This window comes from Oncorhynchus masou, chromosome 19 (assembly GCF_036934945.1).
Source record: "Oncorhynchus masou masou isolate Uvic2021 chromosome 19, UVic_Omas_1.1, whole genome shotgun sequence".
In the NCBI taxonomy this organism is placed as follows: domain Eukaryota; kingdom Metazoa; phylum Chordata; class Actinopteri; order Salmoniformes; family Salmonidae; genus Oncorhynchus; species Oncorhynchus masou.
Window position 1 is genome coordinate 4,471,487 of NC_088230.1, and position 18,720 is coordinate 4,490,206.

The window sequence follows — 18,720 nt, forward strand, 5'->3', positions numbered from 1 at the left end:
AACAGAGACGTTATTTTTAAATCTGGATGATTAATAATGTGATTTAAAAAAAAAATGTTACAAAAATATTCCTGATGTCTAGTATATTACTGTAATTTGGTGACGTTATAACGCTAATAATAGCCGAAACACATTCCAAGCCCCATCCATGCCCACCCCTCTCTTTCACTCTGTCCTCTTCCCATCGTGAAATTTCAGTCGCATCTCACGGCTGCACTTATCTGGCCAATCAAACATGTAAACAACTAGCTTACGGATTCCATACTATAGAAGGATTCTCTATCTGTGCTAATGGGTTAGATAAATAAATGTGTTATTATCTAAAAACCTATGTTGATTTCACTGGTAAAACAACAGAAAATAAAACACATGAACCGTTACTTTTTGGGGGGTTCAAACTGGTCGGAACACTGGAACGGAACGAGAAAAAAAGGGGATTCTGTTCGGGATGGAAAAGGATTTTGGTTCCATCCCCTGATCTATATACATGTATATGCATAAACAAAAACAAAGCACAGTACATAAAAGGACAATTAGGCATTAATAAACAAATGTGTCCATTGGAGGATAAGGTGGCAGGCTTTGGCGCAGGCATTTACATTATTGTTAGCTGATAAAATGTCACGGCATTTATCATTTTCTTCTCGACCGTTAACATTCTCATTTGGTCTGGACAGCGGAAGAAAAATCTCATACCTAATGTAATTGTATATCCCACACTAAAGCAAGGCTCGAGCTTCTGTTCAATCGACACATTGTTACAAAAAGTACAAACACGTTTACCGAAGGGGGTATTTGTGTATCGACCAGGTTCAATAGCGAGGGGGGCCACTCCACATCAACATTTTCCAAAAGAGCATTGATATTGCTTGGATAAAACTGTATGTAGAAAGGGTTCTGTCACCGAAGGTGTGTTTAAAAAGACTCTGGATAACAGCGTCTGCTAAATAACTAAAATGCAAATACGAAGAAGTCATCTTGTCATAGATGCTTCAATACAATAGCTGAATCAGAAGCAACGTGCAGTGAGTGTATCCATCCACACTCACTTGCCAAAGACAGGGTTGAGCTGTTTGGAGATATAGTTCTCTTTATCCTTCAGCTCTGACTTGCCCAGTTTGATGACGACGTAGGGGTCCGCTTTCCCATTGACATCAGCAGGATGGAGGTCTGTGGCCTGGAACAGAAAGTTGAAGAATGTGGTATAGTTCAGGTTTTTATTCATTCATTTATTCTTCAAATATTTTGAACCCTTATTTTACCCCCCCCCCCCCCCCCTTTAGAGCAAGGTTTGGTTTATGGTCAGGGGTTAGAGTCTAGGCTGTTACTCACCCTGACTACGAAGACTCGCACCAGCACATTGATTGGGTCATTGTGTGGAATGCTCTGGAACATGCCCATGTTAGGGTCGAAGCCCGCCTCCCGGGTGATCTCCTCAGACAGAGGCAGTTTGTACATGCACATGGAGCCCTTGAATCTGCCCACGATCCTGTCGTCATCCAGGGCTGCTTCATCGTCGTCCCCTGCCTTCCCTCTGTACAAGTTGAAGGTATGGAGCCAGTCCTCAAAGTTGTCATACTCTGCCTCCAACTCCTTGTTGTACACCTGGAAAGTACAAACGCACGCACACAGTTTTATAACTGACATTGTGGGGACACACAATTCAGTCCAGTTCAAAATCCTACTTTCCCTAACCCCTAACCTTACCCCCCCCCACACCCACAGGTATTAGAAACCCTCTGAAGAGCAAGGGGTGTGTATGTTTGTGCCCAGTGGAATCTCTAAGGCCTACTGACCAGCAGCTCGTTCACTTTGGGTTTGCTGGGGCGTTTCTCTGTCCCCTCTCCTGCATGGTGACTCTTCTTCTTGTCCTTGTTCCTGCTCTTGTCTCGGCTCTTCTCCTTCCCCTTGGAGCCTTTTACAGGGAGGTCATCAGGTTTGATATCTGAAGGTGGAGCGAGGGAAAGGAGTGGAGGAGGGGGAGTGGAGGTGGCAGGTGGCAGGGGGCAGGGGAGGGGAGGGGAGTTGAGTGGAGCGAAGGGATGGACACGTTACAGCACCCCAGATATTAATCAACATGAAAGTTGACATCTGACCCCTCTGGCCATCCATTGCCATGGCAACTGATATCCATGCCATCATGAGTAATTTCAAATGGAACATATTTGTTATCACAAGAGCCACCTCATCCTTTATTCAAATTCTGCCTTAACAGGAACTCAGTAAACAAGACATTAATCATTTACCTGTTTTTTTCCATTTTTATTTAAAATTGAGTTCATGCTACATGCTAGTAGATGTATAGATTTATATACATGATCTGATATGGAGTCATGCTTTCCTTCTATTTTAGGTGGGGATGGGGGGGGTAATCGGATGGGGGGGGTCCTAGGGATGAAGGAGGCGAGTGATGATGGTGTGCAATGCATACAATGCCTTCACATTATCAACTCAACTGGTGCCCTCTCCACCAGTCCGCAAGCAGGCAGAGATAGACACTCTGATCCTATAGCATCCATCTATAAAAGCACACATCACAGCCATCCACTGCTCCCATTCTTATCCACTACTTAGAGCTTAAACAGAATCCTGTTGTTCTGAGAGACACGGTAGTTATCCTGAGAGACCGTTGTACCTGCTCCCTCTGCTGCTATCTCCTGCTCTTCCCTCTCCTCGGCCTCAGCCAGAGCTGCCTCTTGGGCCCTGAGGATCTGGGAAAAGATCAGAATTATTCCCACAACACACACATGGAACTGACTTTATTCTAGGATACTCTTGTAGTCTAATTGGAACTACTCAAACACTATTTCCAGAATATAACCATATTCTTACTAGACGGAACAAAAAACAATATAATAGATTATAATAGATCTCTCACCTCCATCAGTGTCTCTATCGAAGCAAAATATTTGGACCACCAGTCCAGCATTCTCTCGTCGGTCTCATCGTCCTCCTCCACCTCTCCCTTCTTTTTCTTCTTCTTCTTCTTCTTCTCTTCTTTCTCCTCCTCATTCTGCAGATACGAGAGAGAGAGTCTGAACAAACGAACAATAGTGCTACCTGGCATAGTAAATAAATGTTACAAGTGGCAATTGATGTCTGTCCACATGGTGAAGCTCTTTCAAATAAGGAGGGACAGATCCATACCACTTACCACATCAACGTTAATTACTGCATCAGACGACTACAGGGAGAGGGTCACACAAAACGGCACCAAATTACACACAAATGAAAATGCAAAATATATCAATAGAAAACACACACAAAAAAATATTTGTTTTACACCACACACAGGACCAGAGGTGTAAAAGCCATGAACCTCAATTTCAGTCCTTGAGTGCATCTCTACTTCTGTCCTTTTCAAAAATCAAAAGAGATAAAACAAATCTGAGACATGCGTGCCAAAGCTTACAGCATCTAACTTCACCACCGTGTCCATTTTCCTGACTGAGGGGTTGGCATCCATGTTGATTATGACATCACCTGTGGGGTGAGAGAGGGTGCGGGGCAGGGTGCGGGAGTAAGGGGAGGAGGGGCGAGATTGGGACCCCCCGTTGGTCAGGACCATGTAGCCATTCATCAGTCTAGCTGGAGTGGGGTCAGGGGTGTGACCGAGGAGGGATAGGACAGGACAAGAGAGAGAGAGAGAGAGAGAGAGAGAGAGAGAGAGAGAGAGAGAGAGAGAGAGAGAGAGAGAGAGAGAGAGAGAGAGAGAGAGAGAGAGAGAGAGAGAGAGAGAGAGAGAGAGAGAGAGAGAGAGAGAGAGAGAGAGAGAGAGAGAGAGGCAGGAGAGCAGGAGAGCAGGAGTGGGAAAAGGCAAGCGCAGAAAGCTTCAAAATAAGTAAAGCAGAAGGAAACACATTCATATTCACACAGGTCTGAGAGGAAATCAGAAACTGTTGAAAAGAATATGGAAGATTAGACTCAGAGAATATACAGTATATCACCAAATGTCCAGTATATACTCAAATAGTATGAATACATGGTATTGGATTCCCATGAACAATACAAAACTGTAAAATATTGTAATAGGAATAGAAAGTAGTAGAAAAGTGTCTTGCATAGTGTGAGTAGGTCTACCTGCGCTGGCCCAGTTGTTTTGCGTCTTGTCTGGGGGGCTGTAGATGAAGCGTCGTAGGCTGGTGACGGCGTGGGAACCCACCAGGGTGTATCGGCCAAATGCCCTGCAGTCCACTACCCGGATGTTAAGAGGAGGGTGGAGCAGCTCGTTCTCTGGCAGGTCCTGATGGTGCCATGGGGGGGGGCAAAGGTCAGGGGATCACATATTGAGTTAGGACTAGGTGGTATGAAGTTGCCCTGATCTAAGGTTTAAACATCTGGAATCTATTTTCTATACACAGTACAGTATCTGTTGTCTTTCATTGTCTGAAAGGCCATCAAGATTTGACCAGGTTCTACTCACCACCTCGAACCACTTGACCAGTGTGCTGAAGTTGGGGTTCTTTTTGAAGTTCACGATGAGTGCAGACTGGACTCCTCTCCCTGCACACTCTATGTCGACCCTGGGTCTGTCCACCTGGGCCAAATTCACCCTCTTCAGGTCCCGCAGGCCCCAGAACAGAACCTGGACCACAACCCATCACACTGGATCAGACCATTTGAACAGCACCCCCCCAGATCTTCAACTTATTTGGGGGTTCCGCATCTAACACACTTATGAATAACTTGTTTTGAGGGTTCCCTTTAGTTTCCCTTACAGGATCTCCACTTCTTGGACTCACAGTAATGAGGGAATTCCTCCTCTTTTAAGTGTCTAGTTTTGGGGTACCTTCTCTTTGTCCTCTAGTTTGGGATACCATCCCCCTATTTGTAGTTTTAGTGCCCTCTCGGAGTTCTGTACCCTAGTCATAGAGTGTTGTCTCACCTCTATGCGATAACGGCTTAGGACAGGTCTGATGCCCATTGGCACAGGGAGGATGGGTCCACGGTCTGAGTCTGTTGGACCATTGATGGCAGGAAGCTCCGCCCTCCCCCCTTGACCAATCTACTCAGGGAAGAGAATTGGGGTTATTTGTAAAAAAACAAATGTTTTAACCTTAATTAAGCAAGTCAGTTAAGAACAAATGATTAATTACAATGGCGGCCTACCCCGGCCAAACCCGGACAACACTGGGTCAATTGTGCGCCGCCCTATGGGACTCCCAATTATGGCCGGATGTGATACAGACTGGATTCAAACCAGGGACTGAAGTGACGCCTATTGCACTGAGATTGCAATCTACTGCAAAGATAGCCTGCAGAGTTCTGTCCTACTATCCAGGTCTGTACCCAAACAATTTAAACTTCTACTTTTAAAAATCCACCTCTCTAAAAACAAGTCTCTCACCGTTGCCGCCTGCTATAGACCACCCTCTGCCCCCAGCTGTGCTCTGGACACCATTTGTGAACTGATTGCCCCCCATCTATCTTCAGAGCTCGTGCTGCTAGGCGACCTAAACTGGAACATGCTTAACACCCCAGCCATCCTACAATCAAAGCTTGATGCCCTCAATCTCACACAAATTATCAATGAACCTACCAGGTACCTCCCCAAAGCCTTAAACACGGGCACCCTCATAGATATCATCCTAACCAACTTGCCCTCTAAATACACTTCTGCTGTCTTCAACCAAGATCTCAGCGATCACTGCCTCATTGCCTGCATCCGTAATGGGTCAGCGGTCAAACGACCTCAACTCATCACTGTAAAACGCTCCCTGAAACACTTCAGCGAGCAGGCCTTTCTAATCAACCTGGCCAGGGTATCCTGAAGGATATTGGTCTCATCCCGTCAGTAGAGGATGCCTGGATATATTTTTTAAATGCCTTCCTAACCATCTTAAATAAACATGCCCCATTCAAGAAATTTAGAACCAGGAACAGATATAACCCTTGGTTCTCCCCAGACCTGACTGCCCTTAACCAACACAAAAACATCCTTTGGCGTTCTGCATTAGCATCGAACAGCCCCCGTGATATGCAGCTGTTCAGGGAAGCTAGAAACCATTATACACAGGCAGTTAGAAAAGCCAAGGCTAGCTTTTTCAAGCAGAAATTTGCTTCCTGCAACACTAACTCAAAAAAGTTCTGGGACACTGTAAAGTCCATGGAGAATAAGAACACCTCCTCTCAGCTGCCCACTGCACTGAAGATAGGAAACACTGTCACCACTGATAAATCCACAATAATTGAGAATTTCAATAAGCATTTTTCTACGGCTGGTCATGCTTTCCACCTGGCTACTCCTACCCCGGTCAACAGCACTGCACCCCCCACAGCAACTCGCCCAAGCCTTCCCCATTTCTCCTTCTCCCAAATCCGTTCAGCTGATGTTCTGAAAGACCTGCAAAATCTGGACCCCTACAAATCAGCCGGGCTAGACAATCTGGACACTTTCTTTTTAAAATTATCTGCAGAAATTGTTGCCACCCCTATTACTAGCCTGTTCAACCTCTCTTTCGTGTCGTCTGAGATTCCCAAAGATTGGAAAGCAGCTGCGGCCACCCCCCTCTTCAAAGGGGGGGACACTCTTGACCCAAACTGCTACAGACCTATATCTATCCTACCATGCCTTTCTAAGGTCTTCGAAAGCCAAGTCAACAAACAGATTACCGACCATTTCGAATCTCACCATATCTTCTCTGCTATGTAATCTGGTTTCAGAGCTGGTCATTGGTGCACCTCAGCCACGCTCAAGGTCCTAAACGATATCTTAACCGCCATCGATAAGAAACATTACTGTGCAGCCGTATTCATTGATCTGGCCAAGGCTTTCGACTCCGTCAATCACCACATCCTCATCGGCAGACTCGACAGCCTTGGTTTCTCAAATGATTGCCTCGCCTGGTTCACCAACTACTTCTCTGATAGAGTTCAGTGTGTCAAATCGGAGGGTCTGCTGTCCGGACCTCTGGCAGTCTCTATGGGGTGCCACAGGGTTCAATTCTTGGACCAACTCTCTTCTCTGTATACATTAATGAGGTCGCTCTTGCTGCTGGTGAGTCTCTGATCCACCTCTACGCAGACGACACCATTCTGTATACTTCTGGCCCTTCTTTGGACACTGTGTTAACAACCCTCCAGGCAAGCTTCAATGCCATACAACTCTCCTTCCGTGGCCTCCAATTGCTCTTAAATACAAGTAAAACTAAATGCATGCTCTTCAACCGATCGCTACCTGCACCTGCCCGCCTGTCCAACATCACTACTCTGGACGGCTCTGACTTAGAATACGTGGACAACTACAAATACTTAGGTGTCTGGTTAGACTGTAAACTCTCCTTCCAGATCCATATCAAACATCTCCAATCCAAAGTTAAATCTAGAATTGGCTTCCTATTTCACAACAAAGCATCCTTCACTCACGCTGCCAAACATACCCTTGTAAAACTGACCATCCTACCAATCCTCGACTTCGGCAATGTCATTTACAAAATAGCCTCTAATACCCTACTCAACAAATTGGATGCAGTCTATCACAGTGCAATCCATTTTGTCACCAAAGCCCCATATACTACCCACCATTGCGACCTGTACGCTCTCGTTGGCTGGCCCTAGCTTCATACTCGTCACCAAACCCACTGGCTCCATGTCATCTACAAGACCCTGCTAGGTAAAGTCCCCCCTTATCTCAGCTCGCTGGTCACCATAGCATCTCCCACCTGTAGCACACGCTCCAGCAGGTATATCTCTCTAGTCACCCCCAAAACCAATTCTTTCTTTGGCCGCCTCTCCTTCCAGTTCTCTGCTGCCAATGACTGAAACGAACTACAAAAATCTCTGAAACTGGAAAGACTTATCTCCCTCACTAGCTTTAAGCACCAACTGTCAGAGCAGTTCACAGATTACTGCACCTGTACATAGCCCACCTAAAATTTAGCCCAAACAACTACCTCTTTACCTACTGTATTTAATTAATTAATTTATTTTGCTCCTTTGCACCCCATTATTTTTATTTCTACTTTGCACATTCTTCCACTGCAAATCTAGCATTCCAGTGTTTTACTTGCTATATTGTATTTACTTTGCCACCATGTCCTTTTTTGCCTTTACCCCCCTTATCTCACCTCATTTGCTCACATCGTATATAGACTTGTTTATACTGTATTATTGACTGTATGTTTGTTTTACTCCATGTGTAACTCTCTCATTGTATGTGTCGAACTGCTTTACTTTATCTTGGCCAGGTCGCAATTGTAAATGAGAACTTGTTCTCAACTTGCCTACCTGGTTAAATAAAGGTGAAATAAAAAAATAAAGATGCAATGCCTTAGACCGCTGCGCCACATGGAGTATACACGGGGCCAGTTGTTTTGGCTGTTTAAAAAAAAAAGATTGACTGGTATTTCCAGCATTATCCACTTGGTTTGCTGCAGGTCGAAAATCCAAAATCAATCAATCAATGTGTGGTGGTGCGCGAGTGTATGGTAAGCCAGGGGAGGAGTAGCTGTAATAATCTTAATTGCACAAAGCCTATTATTTAGCAGAGATGACTATTTGTAGATCAGTGATTCTACACCTTTCAAGCTGATCCTCTCTAATGGACTGGGAAGTTGTAGCTAAAAAGGGGTCAATTAGGGGCAGGTTAAGGGGAGAGTAATTGTTAAGGGAATTTTTATCAATGATGACTAATTATGTATACATTTCAATCAGGACTGACTAATCAGAATACTATTATGTTACTGTATATGTATGAATTTTGTTTTTAATCCTAGTACTGAATATAATGTGTGTAAATATAATCAAGAATTAGAACAATGACTGTCTGTACCATGGTAGAAATGAATGAACTTATAGCCAGTCTGGCTAGAAGGCTTATCTACACAAGCTGACCTTGGCTAGGTCATATATTATCTTAATAGGGAGAGACATGTGAGAACCATACAGCCATTGTACTAGAGCGGAGATGACACGGGCTAGTACTGAAACGAATGACGTAATTTTCAGTTTATAACCTGTGGTAAAATGTGTAATGGGCAGTACTCTCGTGAATAAACGCTGCTGGGTGACTTTAAGACTGGGCTCATTTTATACAAATAAGGGTCATACAAATTCTTATGAATTGACAGAGTGTTTGATTTTAATTGGGTATTAAAACAGAGGAATTTAATTCCACCAACAGTAATTGAAACCAACCATGGAAGTATGTTATAAGGGATTTGGGGGTATCCCCTACCTGGACTAGAACCCGGGTCCAGTGACTATCAAGCCTGTCAAGCCAACACCTTAAACATTATACTATTATCTTCCCTTAAACTGCCCCTAATTGACCCATTTTTAGCTACGATACATCTTTCAAGTCCATTAGAGAGGACCAGCAGCAAACCTAGTGGATAATGCTGGAAATACCGGGTAAAAAAATCAACAAATAAAACAAACAAAACAACTGTCACTAAGTATTCAAAAAAACAGAAAAACACATACAAATTATACATGTAGAAATGTAAAAATTGATATACAACACAGTCAGCATCAGTATTCCGAGATAAAAGTGACCCAACTGAAGCTGTTGAAACTTTGTCTTTGGACTTAGTTTGTCTGTAGTTTTTAGTTTGGCTTCCTAGTTTGGCCTGGATCCTCTTCTCAGTTTTGCAGAGGTACAGACGTTAGAGAGAATCGTTACAGAGCAAGACACTGAATAGAGATGGATGGGGCAGAAAGGGAGAACAGCACCTTTATAGAATAAAACATAGCAGAAGACGGAGGAGGCTGGTGGGATGAGCTATAGGACAGGCTCATTGTCATGGCTAGAATGGAATAAATGGAATTGAGTCAAACATGTGGTTTCTATATAATTAATGAGTTTGATACGTTTCATTTATTCCATTCCAGCTGTTACAATGAGCCTGTCCTCCTATATCTCCTCCCACCAGCTTCCATTGGCAGAAGAACACTTAAAGTGAGAACAAGAGAGTGACCATAGAGGGATGGGCAGAAGAGTGAAACGGGCACCTTAATGTGAGGAACTGCAAAGTCATGGACAGCAATCAGAGCCCTCCTGATCTCCTCATGGTCATATGGAATCTGCAGAGCAGGGGCAGGATACCGGAGTATGTAGGTTGGAGGGCACAATGTAGGGGTCGTAGGGCGAGGTTCAGTGAAGGACAGAGGGAGAAAAGAGGAGGAAGGAGGGTCAAGGGACCACAGGGTGGGCGTGGGATAAGGAGACGGTGGGAGTAGGGGAGAAGAGGCATAGAGGAAGAAGGACAGGAGGGCACATAAATTAGATGAAATGTACATGGATAACAGGCAGATGAAGAAAAGGAAAGACAGAGAGAGAGAGACCTTTCTTTTCTAGATTTGCTGAATAGTTAGCTAGTGACCGTGTTCCGTGCGTAAGGGTGTGCACAACTGTCCAGTAGTTGCATATTCCATGCATTTAGTAAATCGGTAGAAGATCATTCTCTACGTGATTCATTTCAACTTCTTGCTTGTGCGTCGGGTGTGTATTTTGAAACTCTTTTCATGCTTGTCGCTGGCATGCTCTCAGTGTGTCCATGTTATGTGTTAGTTTCCTAGTGTGTGTGTGTGTGTGTGTGTGAGTGTGTGTGTGTGTGTGTTTGTGTGTGCACATGTGTCTATGTGCGTGCATGTGTGATCAGTTTACCTGTAGCAGCTCGAAGGCAGCCAGTAGGTCACCGGCGGTAGAGTTACCACGGTAGATCTGGTAGTACTCTAGCTGAGGGGGGAACCTCGGGGGTCCGTAGTGCTCGTCACACATCTTAGTGATGGGCTTAGCAAACGTACGACCAATGAACTCTGCCTTGCCCTGGATGCCACCAACGGTAGAAAGAAAAACAAAGTTAGAAACGTTTCTGGGGTGTATTTCCTGTCATGTCCACTGGGGGTCAGTGTAAACACAGACATAATGCTGAAAAAAGTGTAAAAAAGCAGGGACTATTCAGAGAAGATGCGACTGTAAGACTAACAAAATACTTAAAAGAAGTCCTACTAGGGGCCATACCCCTATGGGTTCTGTTTCAGCTGTCAAACACAACCGGGTCTACAACTACTAACTTCAACCACTACCGGAGGAATGCAAGAGGACCATGCTTATGGCTACGTCATGGACAGATGGTAAACCTAGTTTGGGAAGGGCCTTTTAAAATAGCCTGTCCTGCCTCTTGTATGACTCCGCTAACTAGCTACATTGCTACACAAACAGAAGCCCAAAGCAGGAGAGGCGCTACTTCAAGCGTTCACACTCTACTTAGCCCCAACAGCATCCACCACATGAGGAGGTACAGGAGGAACATGGTAAATGAAGACAAGAACAGATACACAGTCAGGACATATGGACAAACACCGTGTTGGGATCACAGATCTCACAGTACTTTGAATCCTCGTATCCTTTGAATCCCACAAAACAATTGCTTCTCTATGGGTATAGATAGACCTCTACCACAATGATAGGTCCCCCCTCTCCCTCTATCTCTAGGGTCGTACCACAGTGTCCTGGTCGTAGACCTCTACCACAATGATAGGTGGGTCGTCTCGTAGCTCGCCGGCCTCCCCGAACAGCTCAACATCATCAAACACCAGCAGCTGATCCCACGTAGGGCACAGAGTCTCACTCAGGACCTAGAAACACACAGCAGGTCTCTCTTGAAAAATATTTGTTAAATAAAAGTTTTAAAGAACTCACACCAGCACACACACACACACGTACGCACACTCTCACGCACACCCTCTCTCTTACCTCAGTGACCTGGCTGTGTGTGGAGAAGAAGACCCTGGCGAAGGGGTCTGACAGGCCACTGCTGTCTGCAGCAAACAGACTCCTGGCCTGGTACATGTGAGCCCTCAGCTGGAATACCTGCTTCACTGCAGCCCAGAGAGAGGACACAGAGATGAGACAACGCTCACATACACAGGAGAGCAGAGAGAGGACACAGAGATGAGACAACACTCAGATACACAGGAGAGCAGAGAGAGAACACAGAGATGAGACAACGCTCACATACACAGGAGAGCAGAGAGAGGACACAGAGATGAGACAACACTCAGATACACAGGAGAGCAGAGAGAGGACACAGAGATGAGACAACGCTCACATACACAGGAGAGCAGAGAGAGGACACAGAGATGAGACAACGCTCACATACACAGGAGAGCAGAGAGAGGACACAGAGATGAGACAATGCTCACATACACAGGAGAGCAGAGAGAGGACACAGAGATGAGACAACACTCAGATACACAGGAGAGCAGAGAGGACACAGAGATGAGACAACACTCAGATACACAGGAGAGCAGAGAGAGGACACAGAGATGAGACAACACTCAGATACACAGGAGAGCAGAGATGACACAGAGAGGAGACACCACTCAGATACACAGGAGAGCAGAGAGATGACACAGAGATGAGACTTTGCTCACATACACAGGAGAGCAGAGAGAGGACACAGAGATGAGACAACGCTCAGATACACAGGAGAGCAGAGAGAGAACACAGAGATGAGACAACACTCAGATACACAGGAGAGCAGAGAGAGGACACAGAGATGAGACAACGCTCAGATACACAGGAGAGCAGAGAGGACACAGAGATGAGACTTTGCTCACATACACAGGAGAGCAGAGGACACAGAGATGAGACAACACTCAGATACACAGGAGAGCAGAGAGAGGACACAGAGATGAGACAACACTCAGATACACAGGAGAGCAGAGAGAGGACACAGAGATGAGACAACGCTCACATACACAGGAGAGCAGAGAGAGGACACAGAGATGAGACAACGCTCACATACACAGGAGAGCAGAGAGAGGACACAGAGATGAGACAACGCTCAGATACACAGGAGAGCAGAGAGGACACAGAGATGAGACAACACTCAGATACACAGGAGAGCAGAGAGAGGACACAGAGATGAGACAACACTCAGATACACAGGAGAGCAGAGATGACACAGAGAGGAGACACCACTCAGATACACAGGAGAGCAGAGAGATGACACAGAGATGAGACTTTGCTCACATACACAGGAGAGCAGAGGACACAGAGATGAGACAACACTCAGATACACAGGAGAGCAGAGATGACACAGAGATGAGACAACGCTCAGATACACAGGAGAGCAGAGAGAGAACACAGAGATGAGACAACACTCAGATACACAGGAGAGCAGAGAGAGGACACAGAGATGAGACAACGCTCAGATACACAGGAGAGCAGAGAGGACACAGAGATGAGACTTTGCTCACATACACAGGAGAGCAGAGGACACAGAGATGAGACAACACTCAGATACACAGGAGAGCAGAGAGAGAACACAGAGATGAGACTTTGCTCAGATACACAGGAGAGCAGAGAGAGGACACAGAGATGAGACAACACTCAGATACACAGGAGAGCAGAGAGAGGACATAGAGATGAGACTTTGCTCACATACACAGGAGAGCAGAGAGAGGACACAGAGATGAGACAACACTCAGATACACAGGAGAGCAGAGAGAGGACACAGAGATGAGACAACGCTCAGATACACAGGAGAGCAGAGAGGACACAGAGATGAGACAACACTCAGATACACAGGAGAGCAGAGAGAGGACACAGAGAGGAGACACCACTCAGATACACAGGAGAGCAGAGAGAGAACACAGAGATGAGACAACACTCAGATACACAGGAGAGCAGAGAGAGGACACAGAGATGAGACAACGCTCAGATACACAGGAGAGCAGAGAGAGAACACAGAGATGAGACTTTGCTCACATACACAGGAGAGCAGAGAGAGGACACAGAGATGAGACAACACTCAGATACACAGGAGAGCAGAGAGAGAACACAGAGATGAGACTTTGCTCAGATACACAGGAGTGCAGAGAGAGGACACAGAGATGAGACAACACTCAGATACACAGGAGAGCAGAGAGATGACACAGAGATGAGACAACGCTCACATACACAGGAGAACAGAGAGAGAACACAGAGATGAGACAACACTCAGATACACAGGAGAGCAGAGAGAGGACACAGAGATGAGACAACACTCAGATACACAGGAGAGCAGAGAGAGAACACAGAGATGAGACAACACTCAGATACACAGGAGAGCAGAGAGATGACACAGAGATGAGACAACACTCAGATACACAGGAGAGCAGAGAGAGAACACAGAGATGAGACTTTGCTCAGATACACAGGAGAGCAGAGAGAGGACACAGAGATGAGACAACACTCAGATACACAGGAGAGCAGAGAGAGGACACAGAGATGAGACAACGCTCACATACACAGGAGAACAGAGAGAGAACACAGAGATGAGACAACACTCAGATACACAGGAGAGCAGAGAGAGGACACAGAGATGAGACAACACTCAGATACACAGGAGAGCAGAGAGAGAACACAGAGATGAGACAACACTCAGATACACAGGAGAGCAGAGAGATGACACAGAGATGAGACAACACTCAGATACACAGGAGAGCAGAGAGAGGACACAGAGATGAGACAACACTCAGATACACAGGAGAGCAGAGAGAGAACACAGAGATGAGACAACACTCAGATACACAGGAGAGCAGAGAGATGACACAGAGATGAGACAACGCTCACATACACAGGAGAACAGAGAGAGGACACAGAGATGAGACAACACTCAGATACACAGGAGAGCAGAGAGGACACAGAGATGAGACAACACTCAGATACACAGGAGAGCAGAGAGAGGACACAGAGATGAGACAACACTCAGATACACAGGAGAGCAGAGAGAGGACACAGAGATGAGACAACACTCACATACACAGTTGTGAGCCACCAACACTTGAGTACGTACTTCAATAAATGGGTAGAGGGAATGTGAAACTATAAAACTTGGCTTTTAAAGAAACTACCCACTGGACACGTCAATTCAAAGTCTATTCCACATTGGTTCAATGTTGATTCAACCAGTGTGTGCCCAGTGGGTACTTACCTACTTTAGCTCCAGTATACAGTGCTGTAGGGGTCACAGATTGTAGACAGACTTACTGTTATAAACCAGACTGATAGGGGGTAAAGACTGCAGACACGAGCCTGTCCTGGGAGCCTTGTTCTCTTCAAAGCCATTGGGCAGGCCAGACAGGAAGTCCTTCCTTTGTTTGTTGAGGCCCAACCACAGGTACATCTCCATCTTAGCCTGCACTGTCCACCCGGCTGGACCAAACCCCTTCTTACCAGGCAGCTGGGGACACAAACGTTACAGCGACGTTACAGGGACATTTTTGTCACTTTCATCAGCTATAGTAACATTTTCATCTGAGCTTGGGTTCTAGAGACGCAACGTCACAGACATACAGCAGAAAACGCTAACGTAAATGGCCTTTCATCAGCTCATTGTTTTATCACAGGTTTTGCACTCATCACTTCATTCTCTACCAGAAAGTAGGCTGGCCCTCTCTGAGTTATAAATCCCTTTTTGCAAGAATGGCCACATTACCTAACATTGTTACTAACCTATAAGAGAGATCACACCCGGTCACTCTTTAAATGTTGTACCTAACTTACATACATATCCTTCACGATACCTTACAGTTGGACACGTTGGTACCTTTCTGGCAATCCGCATTGTCGTTAGAGGAACACTTTACTGAGGAATGTGTTGTTGTTTTTTTACGAGTGTGTTTGTGGTACTTTTATTTGTGTGTTTCCATTGCTCCTGCCTTGATTGTGTCATGCAGGCATCCCTGGAAGAAGAAGTAGAGGGTGGAGAGAACCAAAGACGCTTCACGTACCCTGAGGAAGACGGCTTTGACCTTGCCACAGTCCTTGCCTGTCTCCTCGTCTACGATGGAGTAGAGGATGTCTTTGGAGGGGATGCGGGCGTAGGCGATACGCTTGTTGCTACTCATCATCCATACAAACACGTCTGGGATACTGTGCTGGGGCTGGAGGGCATAGGGGTGTGTGTTATTGACACCCACATAGTGGTCAATACAGGCTGAAATTCCTGGGTGTAACATAAATGACATTGATATCCACAAGGACGCACACTATTTCAACAGTGAAGGGCATTTTATGAGTTCACAGTGGTGCTCTTAACTGTACAAAGCGATTGCTTATTATTAAACTAGTGTTTTATATAAGGGAGAGTTAGGATCCACTGGCGGGAGGTTGCTGAATGTTTTTCTGAGGTTGCCTGTGCTCTCTCTATCAATTGCTCTGTCGATGCATCGAGAATGTGTTATAAATAAAGTTGAGTGTAACCGAATCTGTACCTCGTCGGCAAGGAAACGTAGCCTGTGCAGGAAGTTCTGAACCATCTTCAGTTTGTCCCTCACTGTGTTCCTCTTCACCTGGGAGCGAATCAGCTTGGCCTGCTGGCCCATGCTCTCCTATAGAGAAGGACATGACATTATACACATTCCCACCCTCTGCTGCATAAGGATAGATTCATAACCATAGCAACTCTCTCCATCACTCTCTCAGAGCAGCGCTGTACCATCTCTCTCATGCAGGACTTGAGTCTCTCTTTGTCCAGTTTGGTTCTGCCTGCCTGGTTCTGGTCCTTGTTGGCCAAAGTGACGAAACGACTGAAAGTAAAAACACAGAGACACTTCAAGAAGATACTTTGCATAATAGGATCAAATCAAAATCAAATCAAATGCTATTTGTCAAATACTTACTAAACAACAGGTGTAGACTAACAGTGAAAGGCTTACTTGCAGGTCCTTTTTCCAACATTGCCGAGTTAAAGGTAAAAAAATAAACAAGTAATTATGAATTGATTATGGTTGCCGTAGCAGCAATGTTATCTCACTTGCAGCCAGTGCTGAGTTCCTCCAGCACCCCTCTGAGTCTGCGCTCTGGATAGGCTGTCTCTGTCTTGATGATCTCCTGCACATCATTCAGACCCTCCTCCTGTCAGACACAACACACAAACAAGGGCATCAGATACAATATACTCTTAGAAAAAAAGGTGCCGTCGAGAACTTTAAAGGGTTCTTCGGCTGTTCCCATAGGAAAACACTTTGGAGAACCCTTTTTGGTTCCAGGTAGATCCCTTTTGGGTTCCATGTAGGACCCTTTCCACAGAGGGTTCTACATGGAACCCAAAATGGTTCTATGTGGAACCAAAAAGGGTTCTCCCTGGAACCAAAAAAGGGTTCTCCTATGGGGACAGCCAAAGAACCATTTTGGAACCCCTTTTTTCAAAGAATGTAATACCTTGAGTTATTTGGGATGAATTAACATATTATCCTGCACAATGGTGCACATTCAACATGAGTGATTACTGACCAGTTTGTCAGCGATCTTGTCCATGATGTTGGAGTTGTAAAGTCTTCTCCTTTGGTCCTGCCACCAGCTCTTGATGTAGATACACGGCTTCTTCTCAAAGTAGGGCAGGTGGAAGTAGTTCCTAAAGTTTGGCACAAATCAAATGAAACAACCTTTTCTAGGCTGTGTTGAACAGATGTGATCCTATCAACTCTTATCTGACAGGGGAGAGGAAGAGAGTTGACATTATCAGAGTGCCTCAGAGAATGAGATCAATGGAAACTGATTTCTTTCATATTTCTCTTTTTTTTTTCATTCTGTACCGTGCACCATGTTATTTTTTTAAATCTCCATTATCTTATGTTAGAGTATTTTGGTATACATACTGTATCTTATTCTATGAATAAAGAAGACCAAGTGGTACACTGACTTTTTTGAGTTGTGACACCCCATCAGCAAAACAATATTTCTAAGCAGAACTAAGGCTTTAAGGGGTGACCCAGGAGGAACTAACGGAACATGACCAAACCACCACTGATGACCCCTGACCCTTGAACCCCTGCCCCTCTGACCTGTCTGTTATGACAGGTTTCATGGGTGGGGAGGAGGACACAGACACCAGGTCCCCATCATCATCTGCTTCGTCCTCACTGGAGTTCTGCTGGATCAGCTCTGACTCCTCCTCATCACTCTCTCCTCCTCCTCCTCCCTCTTTCTTCTTCTTCTTAGCTGCCGAGGGCTTGCTCACTCCATCTATCTGGTTGCCGTAGTTGCCTGAGAGAAGGAAATGGGGAAAATAAAGTAGTAGAATTTTATGGTTGTGTTATTGTTTGTGTTATTTACATGCCAAACATACAAATCATTGAGTACTCTCTTTTTAGACAAATACTTATGAGAAGTTATTACTGTATACCCTTGAGTGTAGTACTTACCTATTGTGACCTCGAAGCTGATTGGCTTATCGCCGATCTTCCTGTCGATCATGGTGGCCTCCAGGAAGGAACCAAACAGGAAGAATTCCTCTATTTTCCCTGTAACACTCTGAACGACAGAATGAAGAAGACAAATTAAAGGTAGAACCAACCCCCATTTGACCTTAAACTCACACACACACAGTATGCTAAATAAACAAATACAGTCTCAGTTACCGACACACAGGTTTCTCTTTATAATCAAACAATGTATTGTTTAGTACTGATTGAGATGTTGAGCACGTTAGGGTTTGCCTCGTTAATCTCTCTCCCATAGGCTAAGGGGTGATAGCTACACCTGCACCTGGCATATAGTCAAACTGATATCAACAACTTACTGCACCCAAGGGAGACATTAGAGAGGCATTAGCTAAACAAAGAGACAGCAAGGGGACAGTTGGGAAAGCTCATGTTTAGCCTGGGGTAACGCTGCTTACTGATTTCCCTATCGGCCAGCTAACAACTTTAACAGCAATATAATGTCAATGCAATGCAGTATAACAACAGAATGGAGACATCTGACCACTGACTGTATATGGCGAG

At 45.2% G+C, this 18,720-nt stretch overlaps 1 protein-coding gene across 1 annotated transcript in view; it reads right to left on the minus strand.

Annotated features, from left to right (window-relative positions):
• Nucleotides 1–18,720, minus strand: part of LOC135505729 (otoferlin-like) — a 141,205-nt gene that overhangs the window by 11,308 nt on the left and 111,177 nt on the right. Inside the window, exons 16-36 of the mRNA XM_064924804.1 lie at nucleotides 18,139–18,247; nucleotides 17,779–17,980; nucleotides 17,228–17,348; nucleotides 16,749–16,849; nucleotides 16,431–16,521; nucleotides 16,207–16,323; nucleotides 15,724–15,876; nucleotides 14,981–15,173; nucleotides 11,699–11,823; nucleotides 11,446–11,580; nucleotides 10,607–10,768; nucleotides 4,886–5,005; nucleotides 4,424–4,585; nucleotides 4,081–4,243; nucleotides 3,413–3,588; nucleotides 3,155–3,184; nucleotides 2,879–3,013; nucleotides 2,636–2,711; nucleotides 1,797–1,945; nucleotides 1,333–1,605; nucleotides 1,050–1,177 (exon numbers count right to left, since the gene is read on the minus strand). Coding sequence (XP_064780876.1) covers nucleotides 1,050–1,177; nucleotides 1,333–1,605; nucleotides 1,797–1,945; nucleotides 2,636–2,711; nucleotides 2,879–3,013; nucleotides 3,155–3,184; nucleotides 3,413–3,588; nucleotides 4,081–4,243; nucleotides 4,424–4,585; nucleotides 4,886–5,005; nucleotides 10,607–10,768; nucleotides 11,446–11,580; nucleotides 11,699–11,823; nucleotides 14,981–15,173; nucleotides 15,724–15,876; nucleotides 16,207–16,323; nucleotides 16,431–16,521; nucleotides 16,749–16,849; nucleotides 17,228–17,348; nucleotides 17,779–17,980; nucleotides 18,139–18,247 — 2,921 coding nt within the window. The remainder of the gene's footprint in view (nucleotides 1–1,049; nucleotides 1,178–1,332; nucleotides 1,606–1,796; nucleotides 1,946–2,635; nucleotides 2,712–2,878; nucleotides 3,014–3,154; nucleotides 3,185–3,412; nucleotides 3,589–4,080; nucleotides 4,244–4,423; nucleotides 4,586–4,885; nucleotides 5,006–10,606; nucleotides 10,769–11,445; nucleotides 11,581–11,698; nucleotides 11,824–14,980; nucleotides 15,174–15,723; nucleotides 15,877–16,206; nucleotides 16,324–16,430; nucleotides 16,522–16,748; nucleotides 16,850–17,227; nucleotides 17,349–17,778; nucleotides 17,981–18,138; nucleotides 18,248–18,720) is intronic.